At 40.7% G+C, this 13648-nt stretch overlaps 1 protein-coding gene across 2 annotated transcripts in view; it reads left to right on the top strand.

The window, feature by feature from the left end:
• sema6a (sema domain, transmembrane domain (TM), and cytoplasmic domain, (semaphorin) 6A) overlaps nt 1–13648 on the top strand; it is a 177015-nt gene that overhangs the window by 64947 nt on the left and 98420 nt on the right. For both annotated transcript variants that reach the window (XM_041786846.1, XM_041786845.1), the window contains exons 2-3: nt 6676–6844; nt 7630–7747. In XM_041786846.1, the coding sequence (XP_041642780.1) occupies nt 6745–6844; nt 7630–7747 (218 nt within the window). In that variant the 5' untranslated portion in view covers nt 6676–6744. The remainder of the gene's footprint in view (nt 1–6675; nt 6845–7629; nt 7748–13648) is intronic.

The raw sequence follows: 13648 nt of genomic DNA, 5'->3' as shown, positions 1-13648 counted from the left end.
AGATCAGTGTTAGTCCAATGAATGGCTTCTTATGCCTAGTTAAAACCTTTCATTCAGCAGATAGGTGTACCGGATGCCAGTACCAATTTGATTCGACACAACAGGTAAACAATGGCTACTGATGTCTGTTCATAAAATTCTTTTGCTGATGGTTTGTCAGTCATTATCAGCTGATACTGGTGTTAAACCGATGCATAGGTGCCTCCCTAGTGTCCTCCAAAGCCTCAGATGTGTGATAAGTTGTCATTGTGAACTGGTCTAGCCTCAGGACCCACCAGCACCTCATTACTGAGAAACTGTGACCCAAATGTCATCATCACAGAAGCCCTGGGAGGACATGCATGCACACATTTTCATTTGATGCCATTTCACATGATAACATGGATGTTGTGGCTGTTTTTTCTAGAGATGTTGTGTAATTAACTCATCATCATGGAAGAAACAGCTCTGCCGATAAAAGATGTAGAAATGGATATGTCAAGATTTCGAGAAAACAAACGTTTTACTTGTTATTGTGGCAAAATGGAGTCAAGAACAAATTCTATGGATGTAGGTCCACTTAGGGCTTCATTCTGTGACCCAATGAAAACAGCACCATGGCTGACTTTCAGGTCCTGACCAACCAGTAGGTCTGAGGAATTCAGTAGCATTATCCTTGCTATAGGTTTAAACCAGCTGTTCTTATGTCTTTAATTCAGGTCTGCTTTTCTGTCAAATGTTGTGTCTAAACAGCTGGCATTTTGGTTTGGCACTTTGCCGTGTAATCCTTGGTCCTGCACTCTTGATAGCCATCCTCCAGGCCTGCATCATGCCAGGGCCCCATCTCTCCTGGTATCCTCCAAGCTGCCCCCTACATGACTCACGTGGTTGCCCCAGGCATCTGGGCCAGCCCAGGGGTGAGCTAGATCAGGTTTGGGAAAGCATGCCAGGTGTGCATCAGGCAACTGACCCTTCCCATCCCCGCTGTCCTGAGCACCTCAGCATTAGACACACATAGTCTTTCTAACAATGCCCAAAGATGCGCCAAAGAGAAGTAATCACAAAGGAGTTCAGTCAGTGTTTCTGGCCATCAGTAAATGTCCAGGCCTCACAAGAGTATAGGAGGACCAGTGGGAGCAAGGACCAAAATGTATTTAGAAGAGCTGAGGGGTTGGCAGTAATTGATTCAGCAAATGGAGATGAAATTGTATTTAGGCAGTGCCAAGTTAAATGGCAAGTACCTGAAGCACAGGGACATTTTGAAGGTTGGTCTTGCTGACATGAGGCACACTTGTCATACTATTCTATTGTTTACCCAAATCAAATGGGCTAAATTTGACTATTTTCTGGCAGTAATCCTAACTTTTTACTACTCAAATTTTCTGTCAACTCTGAAATCATTTGCAAAGGAACATCCCAACTTTCAGCACTGATGTTCAAGAATTACATTAAGTAAAAGAACAACCAGCTGCTCCTTTTTGTTGACCCATCCATTCACTTAAACAGCCTCCCTCTGTACCCTTTGTGGCTCTCTAATATCACACTACTTCCTCCCTGTTCTCCTGACGTACAAGGCCAGTGGACGGCTGTTTCATTTGAGTTTAAACATATGGTTTTAAGGACTGATGCTGCTGTTTTTCCTGTGAGGAAAGTCTTAAAAAACACTCAAAAATGTCAGTCTAACACCAACAGGTTTGCTCAGATGTAATTAAATGGCAGTCTCTCACTTCATTGCACAGTCTGATGGCTGGCACAGCGGGGGCCTTCGGGAGATGAATGGCTTGGACCTTCTCAGGATTAACTGGTTGTGTGTGTGTGTGTGGGAAAATCTCTCCAACTAAGCTTGATTATTTGTGTCTGAAACTGTTTGTTTCTGCAGTTAACTGAATGAACAAACCATCATCAAGCATTTTTCCTTTTTTTTTCACTTGATGTTTACCAGAGCAGACCTTACAGATGTGTTTAACTGTGTATATGTTTTAGCTCTGAGCACCTATCACTAACATGTTTGTGCAGCAGCAGCAACAACATCATTAGACCTTATAATGTGTTTATTGTTAAAGCTAATGCAGTTTAAGGGTGATTTCCCAAAGGGGGCTGCTTTGCCTGGGGATGGAAAGTAGTTAAGTGTGTCTGTCTGTGTTTGTGATTGTTTTTTTATCGCAAGAAGTTCATTTATTTCCTCCAAATTTCCTGGTCCTAGCTTCTTGCAAGGATACTAGGGTAGTGAATGTGTCTAAGCGTGCGTTATTCAAAAGACGGCGGGGGCATGAAGAGGGATTCTGGGGGGTCCTGGTGTTTTTATTACCTGCTGGTGGCCTCCCGCCAGCATCCAGCTTGATTAACTCTCCCCTCTCTGCTCCACGCATACACACACTTACAACTAGCTACTTTGAGCAGGACATATAAAGAAAAAGCAGCGAAGGTTCTCAAAATGTTATTATCTATTAAAAGCTTTGCTAGAGCTTTGCCTGTTACTCTTTGAGTTTTCTCTTTGGTCGCCTTTCAGGGAGAGGAAATCCACACACTTCCACCTGTGCAATCGTGGTTTTTGGTAGAAGGTAATTTATTGTTGAAGTTAGAGTTTAAAACCTTGATGCTCTCAGTTTGTGTGTTATTGTGTATTTGTGGAGTAACACAGACGTCTGCCTTTCTGTTCAAAAGTAGTATTTTATGTCAGGATTTTAAACACACACAGAAAGTGGCAATCAAACACAAGGAAGCAATTTGCTCCTCAACAAAAAGAGTAATTCAGTAAAGACTGACTGCGCCCCGCTCCCTCTTCTTATTCATGTGTGGCAGATTGTAAGTAAAGGGCCGGTGGAAAGCTGAGGGGTTTCACTTAAGTCATTTTGTGCTCAATTTATTTTGTGAATCACAGGAGGCAGTGCGAGATGGCTTGACTAACAGTTTTTAGCATTCGATTACACACACTTGATATGGATGGAGGATGTTTGTTGCCTTGAGCAGCCACTGTTTCTCAAGATAAATGTCAGGGGAACAATTAACCCAATGAGATTAGTTTAAATTAGAGATGTTACTGACACAATTTGTGTTTTCCAGTACCGAGTATCATTCCTAGAGCTCAGTGAGCTTTTGCCCCTTCCATATTCCAGTGTGATCATGAAAATATGCTTGTAAGTTTTTATGTAGCAGTTGCAGGTCATACTTTAAACCCTGATTGAACATGCTTTGACTACTATCATTGCAAAGCAAAAACACTTCAGTTTTCTTTTCTAATATTTATAGCCATAAATGCTCCAGCAAACTCTTCCATAGGACCATTAATGCCTCACAGACTCTTACAGCTTTTCAAAATTGAGAAACGAGCAGCATAGTAGAATGTTTAACGGAATGTCAACAGTTAATCCAACACCAGTTAAACCGTGACACTTGTTGTATGCATCAGACTAAACAAATGAAAGAAAGGTTACATGAGTTCAAATCTTCTGGCTATGTTGGCCCTGTTTTGTTGCCATGGAATTATATACGTTATGCTCATCCAAAACAATTTTTCTATGAGTTTTTTGTTATTATAAATGACCATCCATTATGACCATCCATTATTATAAATGACCCTAGTGATGTCTCTAGGGCCCACCAGTGGGCCCTAGAGACATCACTTTGGGAAGTGCTGTCTGATTGACATCTAACTGCAAGTGTTTGCTATCAGTTCAATGTTCCTGTAGCCTCATTGTTTTTGTTATGTATGCTAATGTTAAGGGTAAAAAGAGTTATTTTGTCATTTTGCGCTTTACTGCTTTTATTTAAATAAAAAACACATATAAAACATGTAGCATAATAGATAATTACGGACATTTTGCTAGCTAACACTGTACTAGCAGCAGTTTTGTAGCTAAAGAAACCTAGTAAGGCTAGTTTTAACATTTAAGGGGGGAAAACAGCTTATCATCTGTCATTTAGGAAAAAAAAGTTGTATCTTTTTTATTTATTGTATTGTATTTGTTTTTAAAAGAACAGCCTCAAATATGTGGACAAAAAAAACTGCTAGCACTCTATACTAGCAGCAGTTTTGTAGCTAAAGAAACAATCCTATGGCTAGTTTTAGTTTTTAAGGGAAGAAACAACTAAATTTTGTCTTCATTTAAGCAGAAAAAGATATTATTTCTTTTTATTTACAATATATATTCATTCAATAGGACCAGCCTCAAAATACGTGGGCAACTCTTATTGACATGTTGCTAGCTAACACTCCATCCTAGCAGCAGTTTTGTAGCTAATGAAACTGAATTAAGACTAGTTTTAACAGAAGGGGAGAAATAGTTTTAACTTTTCTATTCATATATTTATTTTAAAAGGCCAGCCTCAAAAAGTGTGGATAAAAACTCCTGTTGACACTATGCTAGCTAACACTCTTTGCAAGCAGCATCCTGTTCAGTGTTGTTACTAAAGAAACAGATGTAAGAGAAGTCATAACATTTTAGGGAAGGAGAAACAACTTATTTTTTCTCAAATTTTATAAATGTGTAAGTTTTATTTATCTTAGTCTATACTTAAACAGCCTTAAGTTGTCTTATAGACGTGTTGCCAGCTCACGCTTTGCTAACTCTTTGCTAACCTTGCACTGTTCTTTGTTGCAGCTCTCAGAACAGAAGATAATAGGTGTTGCTGGGTAAAGTACATTCTTTATAGAAGAAGAACAGTCATATTTTTGTTGGCTACAAGTTTGACTGGTGCCTCACCAAGCTTCTTGTGAACATTCAATACCAGGATTAAGGCTATGTCTTAGGCATTTCTGAAAATGGTTGGCTGTCTGTGTCTAGTAACTCCTTAGAAAATGAACAAAAACACAGCTACATTTATGTTCTAACATTTATTAAGTGTAAATGTGTCCTTTATTGAATCAAAATTTTAGATTGGTATAATTTTTGACACTCTACAGGAAAAGGCTTGATCTTGCCTTTTTCCTTATTGTGCAACCTTCATTCGTCATTCACTGCGCCAGCTCCTTCAGGGCTAACCTCTCGCTTCATGCCACTTCCTGCTCATCAATCAGTCAATTACTGGAGGTTTCCTGGGTCAAGGTTCAGAAGAAAAACACATTTCAGTCCACAGAGGTTTACTGTACTGTTCAGAGAGAAAAATGATTTTATTTGCAATTTGAACCGAGTTTGAAAGCACATTTTTAGTGCTGAACTATCGGCTTTTGCTTTTAAAGGTGCTAGTGAAGGGGAATCTATTATGGTATTTTTCTCTTGATAAAATAGAAGTAGGTAAATAGGAAAACACATAAACAGAGCAAGGATAAGAGGTGTAGGCCAAGGGGGAGAGAGGAGGGAGACGAACGGAGCGGCCTGTGAGATCAAGGTCGTATCCAGGCTTTAGTATTGGTATTCTCCTCAGTGTTAAAGTGATTCTCCCACTGAATAGTGTTTTCATTCCTCTCCTGAATGAGATTCACAGGAGCATGGAGAGAGAGGGAGGGAGAGAGAAGGAGGGAGGGAGAGAGAGACATGACAAAGAACAGAGAAAGTAATTCCCCCTACTCTCTCTCTCCCTCCTCCTTCCACTCTCCCTTCGGACATACAATAGCGAATGAAAAATACAGCGTGGGATAAACAACTTTTATCAGACTGGAGCAAATGAAATCGACTATTTTATTCAATTCTTCATCCCTGAAGCATCCCTGTACTCGATCTAGCCAGCTACATCACACCCCTGCAGCTTCGTCTGAGAGAAAAAAAGTGTTTTATGCAAATTAAATGCTTTATTCTTGATTAGATTACAGACGCAATAATTGTCTCGGATGATTTATGGGTGTAATTTGTTGCCACAAACTGCGGCGGAAAATGCTCAGTTGCCATGGTTTGTTCAATGAAGATGTTTCATCAACACAGTTTAGGACATTTCAGATAGAAACCACATAAAATCCGAAAATTAGCTTGTTGAGGTTATTATATTTATGTTGACTCAAGATGAATGATCCCAAAATAGCACCGAGGTGCTTCTCTTCCAGGAAAAAATAGGCAGTTCTCACAAAGTAGAGAGTCAACAGTTGGCATTAAAGGCAGAGATAAAGAGGGAAAAGGGGGAGAGTGAGCTCGCAGGTGGTTCTTAAACCAACGCTTTGCTAAATTGGAGGTTTTAACATCTACGCTGATGCATTGATTCCTCTAGTCAGAGGCCTGTAGGAGTTTGGATGTGGGATTGCTACCCTTGTCAGAGACTGACAAGTGGGAAATGAAGTACTTGCCACGCCATCCCGCCACATCTCCAGGTACTGCTACTTTACAGCAGGCTAATCTGAACAAGAGCTCTCCGACTTCACTAAGACCCTGTCACACACATGAAGAGAGAGGGAGAGAGACAGATCCTCTCTGCCTGACATCGATCTATGACGCATATTACTAGCCTAATCCAATTAATTCTGTTTCGCTTGCAATGCAGCTCGCTTGAGTCATCGAAAAATGCATATAAAAATATATCTCTGACAGTCTGCAACGGGCCGTGGAAAATGCACAAACAGCTAAAAGAGGTGGACTTGAATTTGTTTGGCTAACTCTTTTCTTTTACTCGCTTTCTCCCGCCTGGCTGCTGCATTTTCTTTGTTTCAACAAAGAAAGCAGAAACCGAGGAGGGAGATGTAATTGAGGAGGAAGCCAGGTGTAAACAGATTTGTTTGAAAAACTTTTCTTTCTTCTTTTCCCATTATCTCCTCCATTCCTGTTTCTTCAGGCCGAGGTAAATCCGTAGCAGAGGACCACCAGCAGCAGCAGCAGCAGCAGCAGCAGCGTTGATGCGACCATGAGGTCAGAGGCCTTGTTACTCTACTTCACGCTACTGCAAATAGCCGGGGCGGGCTTCCCCGAGGACAGCGAGCCTATTAGCATCTCACACGGCAACTGTAAGTGCATCCATTCACTTCTTGTACGTTGTCCTCCCTCTCATTAGAAGTCTCTCCCTACACTCTTTTCCGCTCTTTGTCTTTCACTTCTCAAATCCCTTATTTGATATCTCTCAAGCTTATTCTATCCCTTTGCTCCTTCACATCCCTCTCAACCTTTGCTTCCTCTGCAACCCCCTTTTTCTCCCTGCTTGCACTGAATTCATTTTCGAGGCATGGAGTGTAATTTGGCGCCTGAGGAATTGCCCTCTACACACACATAAAATGAGAGACTTAAAGCAGCATTTGAAACGGAGCCCACCCCACATCAAAGGATAATCCCTTATTTTTTGTTGGGCTCCTAATGCTGTGTGTGATAGTGTAAACACTGTTGCAGGCTACAAAGATACGGTCATTGTTTCCTCTGTTTCTCACTGTGTTTCTCCCTCTGTTCTGCCCCGTCCCTCTCTCTCATGGCTCGTTGATGTACCAAGCGTTCTTGATCAGTCTCACATAGACCTGCTCCTCAATTTGGCTGTTGTTTTAAACCAAACCCTTTCATCCAAAGCCACTAACAATAGAACGATTGCATGGTGCAGCGCTGCACATTTAAACCCTACAATTTATGGTCAAAGGAGGAGCTGTGGTGGTGTTTTGCCATCCAGCTAAAATACATGTGTGGAAATTTGACCTAAAACACATAAGACACTTGATTTAAGCTGTAGCATTCCAAAAATTTAAATTCTCTTGTCTTGACTACATTAGGCTAAATCATGCAGGGCTTTATCTATCTCCTCTCTTTACAGATACAAAGCAGTATCCAGCATTTGTAGGCCACAAACCTGGCAGGAACAATACCCAGCGGCACAAACTGGACATCCAGCTCATCATGATCATGAATAGGACGTTATACATTGCTGCCAGGTGAGTCATAAAATATATTCAATTGGATATTTCAATGTGTTTTATCTACTTCCAGGGGATCTATTACAGGCAGTGAAGTTCTGCATACTACTCTTAAAATACAGGCCACTGTTAGGTCTAATTGAACACAGCAAGTGTGCTTCCACCAGGAATTATTGAATCCTCAGTCATCCCTTCACATATTACAGCTGCAGATTGAATCCGACTTTCAGCAATAAAAAGAGATTCATCAATTGCTACCAGTTGAGGATTGTGTTTTAACTTGATAATGGCCGAGGGCTGTGAGATCCGCTGCAGTGGGGGCTCCCGCACTGAACTCTGGAGTCCTGCTGCGAGTGTTTTCTTTGAAAGTTTGAGGAATCAGGAGGGAATGATTCAGCGCAAAATGTTGAGACTTTAAAGCACTTTTGCAGTCTGGACTATTTCTTTCATCACCTCTTTGTTGTTGTCTATTTTGGACTTAGTGCTTGCCAAGATCTCTTTACCTTTTACGCAATGCCTCTGAAGATTCAGACACTGTTTTGGTTAAATATTCAGGTTGACCTACAATCTCTCATAAACTCCCAAGTAAGCCCTTGTACATATAAAGATACAAATAAATTCTAGCTTTTCTCAAATAAAGGAAGGAAGATTTTTCTGCACATTGTATCCAGGTTCAACACCCAGACAACCTTGAAGTCCTTTTAAATAAATAAAAGAAATATGTTTTAGATTTGCTGTTATCAACCACCAGCGCAAATTTCAGTGATGAAAAAGATCTTTAAGCATAGAATTTAGTTTCAAAATCATGAAAAATGAGGCAGTAAAACCTGGGGCTGGTCAATTGAATGTCCTAATACTATGTCCACTCAAAGCTAAGAAGGAAAGAAAAAATATGTCTTGCAGATAAGAATATTAACGGCCAAAATGTCTGGCTGAAAGATATGCCAGTTAGCAAATAAGTAAAAGTAAATGATTACATATTATATTTGTTACCTAGAAGATCCTACTCAAGTAATTTTACCACATCCTTCTGGTACAGTACTAGGGTTGGTTCTCTACGTAGGCAGCACATGGCTAATTGAGGTGGTGAATAATCATGCGATCAATAAAGATAATGTCAAACAAAACCTATCTCTGCTAAGGTTTCGAGACACTGAAAAATACGCAAGGAAATTTTGCCCAGGACATTCCTGAAAAAGAGATATTTAATCTCAATAATGTTTTCCTGGTCTAATAAAGGTTAAAAATAATCAGCAGTATAGAAGGATTTTGAGTTAGTCATCGCTGCAGGTAATAAAAAAGACAAAACAAAGGGAACTGCAGACAGCTGAGTGGCATACACATAGATGCAGCGGGTGGGACAGGGATGGGCCTGGGCCGAGCAGAGAGCTGTTGTAGACTTCGATAAGTGGGTAAATCTAACTACGACCAATTCTAAGACAAAATAGAGCAATATTCAACACAAAATCAAATCATGCAGAAAGGCATGGACTGCTTGAGTCTGATGGTGAGAGCATCATCTCTCATCCCTAGGTGTTCATGCTCAGGGCGTATTGGCTAATCAGCAGCAGCAGTACAGGAAGGTTGGTCGATGAAAGGAGGACTGTTCTGAACTATCCATAGTTGATGCTTTTGTCTTTCTTTGGGACTAGTCCAAATAAACTGAAATGGTTGGATTTTACCGTTTTAGCCAAGGTTACTGTTGAGATCATCAATTTTTGAGAGCTTATGTGGGACAATTGATGTTAAAACTCAATTTTCATTTGAAATTCAGAGTTCATGGTGGTATCTAGTTAACGGAGCACTGGTTAGTTATTTGTTTGGACAATTCATGGGTGTTTTCAGTGGAGGATGGTGTTTGACAGCTGTTAGCTGCTAAGTTATGTTAGCATCTAATGTGCTAAAGGTCTAAACGGTGTAGACAGGAAGTTAAGTGCTGTTGTTGTTTATGCCGCCACCCCGTCCCCCCCACCCTGTCCCACTTTGGGACTCAAGTGTGTCACTGACCCCCTTATTTTGTCCTGCCCAAAAACTCTAGCCCAGAAAGTAGTGAAAACTGTCTTAACAATCAAAATCCACAATTCAACCAGAAATAGTTGTGTGTTTTTTTACATGTTTACAGCAACTTTATTCCAACATATCACGAGTGTTCACAGACATATCCAATTTTTCCACACAGGGACTTCAATGCACATCCTGTTTTGTCAATAAACACCACTTATACAGAAGTTTTGACTCCCTATCTATTGGTGGCACACTTGCTCTCACTAATCAATTTTTTGAAACTCCCTGTGTCTCAGCCTGACTGTTTTTCACCTTGTCTGTCACCTTCCTTTATTACTTTCTGCCCATTTGTCAATGTATTTTTCACCTGCAAATCTTTATTTTTGTGTGTGGCTCAACTTTCAGAGATATTAAAGCTCAATTACACCATCCAATGCCGTGGAGAAAGGAGACATTGATTTTTTCCTCTCCTTTCATCAGTATTTTAATAACGTTTATGAGGTTAAATCTCAAGAAAAAGGGAGTAAAAAAAAGCCAGGTCCATGTCTAAAATAATCAACAGGCAGGTTTCTTACCTTCAAAGCATTCTGCAATTAGGTTAAGGAAGGCCTGCGCATGAAAAGGTGGTCTTAATAAAATGGATCCTTGTTCTGCGTCGTCCATGGCTAATTGAGTGGCAGGCCTGATTGGATACTGTTAAAAAGCCACAATAGGGGTCTTTCTTTGTTTTCCTCCGAAGCATGTCAAATTAAGTGGCTGAGAGGGGCTGCTGCTTTAAGTGGCACAGCTTTTTAACATATCTGTGGTCATTAAGAGGAGGTGTGTGCAGAGAGAGAGGAAGCAGAGAGAGACTGTGTGCGTTGGGGCACCGGAGACTTCACTGTGCCTGCAGCCCACCTGCTCCACATGGGGTGGCAGCGGCTTGAGGGCCAGGAAATGAGACGCAGAGGGTTTATTGGAGGGGTATGTATATGTGCAAGAGTGTCTTGGCTGGTATGGTTGGCAGGCCAGTTGTCGCACAGGTTTAAAAGTGATTTCTTACGTGTGATATGTGGGCGTATGTGGGCATATGGATATACTTTAAGGATGGCGAACATGTGTCGGCGTTAACGTGGGTGTGGGTGTTAAAGCATGTGTTTATGTGTGCATGTGCAAGGTCACCTGGCGCGTCGGGTCCCACACTTGCATACTTTCTCAACGCAGACAGGAATTCTGCCACATGTCCAAGGTACGTGACCCCTCTGAATAACTGGAATGCCTACCCCAGATTAGACTGAGCCGGATGGCCGGCATTGATCCTGACACAGAGAAGAATGTGCAGAGTCGATTACACAGACCCACGATCGACGGCCCGTGCACAGAAATCCATTGACACTAGCAGGATATCGATACAGACATGTAAAAGTTGAATGACAAACAGTTTAAGGCAAGCAGCGGAGACAATCACCCTTTCAGAAATCAATGTGAAAGCGAGCCAACGGTCGACCCAGCAAGACTTGCACTGGGAAACGACCGACCATGCTGCGGGGAAAAAAAAGACAAGGCAACATCAATAGCAGCTTTTATGATGGTTGTCCAGTAAAATGACTTGTTTATTCTGAGGCCAGTCTCACACAGCTCTGCCATCATGCCTCCAGACCAAGTGAGCCTCAGTTCTCGGAGCGCAGCAGCTCGCAGATGGCCACTGTGAACACAGTCCAAAGCTCAACACTGTTTCAGGCTGTTTTTGAATGGTTTGCTCAGTGTATTAAATCCCTTTGGCTTCTGTTTTGGCATTGGTGGAGAAATCACAAGATTTCCAAGCTACAAGATGCATGCAAACATAGCAACTGATGAAAGTGTAAATAGACAAAAACGGCTTAATCCGAGGAGGGAAGGAGGCAAGTCTTTGGCAACTGGAGAAACTCAGCAACAGATGCAGTGATTGATAATTCATCCACGGGTTTGAGCCCTCAGATAAGATATATTGATTCAGCAGACTCAGACACTCTTTCTGCAGGCATGTTTAGGCTGTTATATATGAGCAGATATGGGATAAAACACCTTCAGTAGCTGAGGTCAGATGGCCTTCCCAATATGTGTTAAATTTCATCATCTCTTTAGACCCATACATATTTAAAGCTGATTATGGATTCACAACATGTTTCTTTCACTACATTAATATCCTGGATCATATTTCTTGAGTCAGTTTAATTCACATGCATTATCCAGAGGAACAGTACAGCCTGATAAGATGCCAGACTGCTGCTTTTTTATATGAAAGCTGTTAAAAGGCTCATGTTCCTTCAGTTTTAATAAGACAGGGAATAGACAGAGTAAAATGCAGATTTCTCTCACTCTTCCTTAGAAATCTGCTCCTAATTTGCAGATGCATTACAAATATTCAGCCATAAAAATACAGTCTTGTTGTCATATTGGCATACAGAGGTATTTGTACACAAAAGAAATTGTTTCAATTTTCAGTTTTACTGGAGGCCGTTAACCATGTCTTCATATTGTGTAGCAGTTTGCTCGAATGTAGCTATTGTGGTGCAGCAGTTTAAGCAGAACTCGACCACATTTTTTTATTAATTAAAACACAAAGAACAACATTAAAATCATTTCATGATGGAAAAGATGTTTTCACTCTTCTGCCGACCTGCTTCGGCATGAGTTTGGGATTGTTGGGTACTGTTGCACTGTGTGTCATCAGATTCAGATTCAGATTCAGACGACTTTATTAATCCCCGAAGGGCAATTCAGTTTACAGTTTACCCTGCCTTATTGAAATGATCTAAACAATCAGAGAACAAAAACAAACAAATCCAAAACATTCACTACCGCAAATTAGCAACCACATTCACATGTCAGTGCCAACAGATCCACAGGATCAGCAATAAATACAATAGGTACAATTAGTACAATGTCAAGGATGCATTAACAAGCAAAACACACTAATCAGATTCTGTTCACCTCCCAGCATTTAGCAGCCTGATAGCTGAAGGGATAAATGAGTTTCAGTATCTGTCATATACAATGGTGTAGCGATTAGATAGGATGAAGCTATAGTATAATGGCAGTTTTATCAGAACTGAGCCAGGTTTTTTTATTAAATCCAGAGCACAGGCCCACATTGAAATCTTTACATGACAGAAAAGATGTTTTTGCTCTTTTCTCAACCTGCCTTGACATGGGATCATTACAGGTGGGTGTGGTTGCACTGTAAGCCGGTGTGAGGCTGCTACCGCCAAAGCTATTAGCTTAAATAAATAGCTGAAGAAAAGCAGCTGTTTATTTAGAACTGTGCCACATTTCTTTATTAAAACAAGAGCAAAAAGCCACACTTAAGCTTATTTTGCCAAAAAGATGTTTTCCCTTTTCTCCCGACCAGACCTGACAAGTTTTATGCACCTCATAGTCCGCTGTTCACTTGCTATGACAGCGGATCCAAAAGTGCAGGACGTCACTTGAAAGCTATAAAAATGGTCCCAGTAAAAATAAAACAATATCAGTACCTGTTACCAAGGTGGCAAAAATCCTGCACTTGATATTGTGCAACTTCTTGTGCTATTTAACAAAAATTGCAGGCAAGCTCCTGAACAAAGTGTAAAATGCACAAATACTGTACATTGGCTACATTTCCAGTACACTTTGCCAATGTTTTCTTGCAAATGTGACATTGCCTTCTAACAAAATTGACAAAACATCCAATTTCAATTGGCAGCTTTTTTGTACTGATTGGAAAAAATCAAGATAAAAAAACAAAGTGTGAGAATTTTTACTCAGTTAGTTGATCATGAAACAATCAGAGGTGTCTGTAATAAGATCTGCCCCTGGACAATGTAAGCTAGATGGTTTTTAATAGTTTTGTTTTATCCTTTGTAAATCATCTTCTAATAAAGAGAGACATGATGTGTTAAAGTACACATAATGAAT

The sequence above is a fragment of the Cheilinus undulatus genome, linkage group 5 (genome assembly GCF_018320785.1).
Source record: "Cheilinus undulatus linkage group 5, ASM1832078v1, whole genome shotgun sequence".
Lineage (NCBI taxonomy): Eukaryota > Metazoa > Chordata > Actinopteri > Labriformes > Labridae > Cheilinus > Cheilinus undulatus.
Note: the sequence above shows the minus strand (reverse complement) of the source record. Positions and strands in the feature narration are given on the sequence as shown.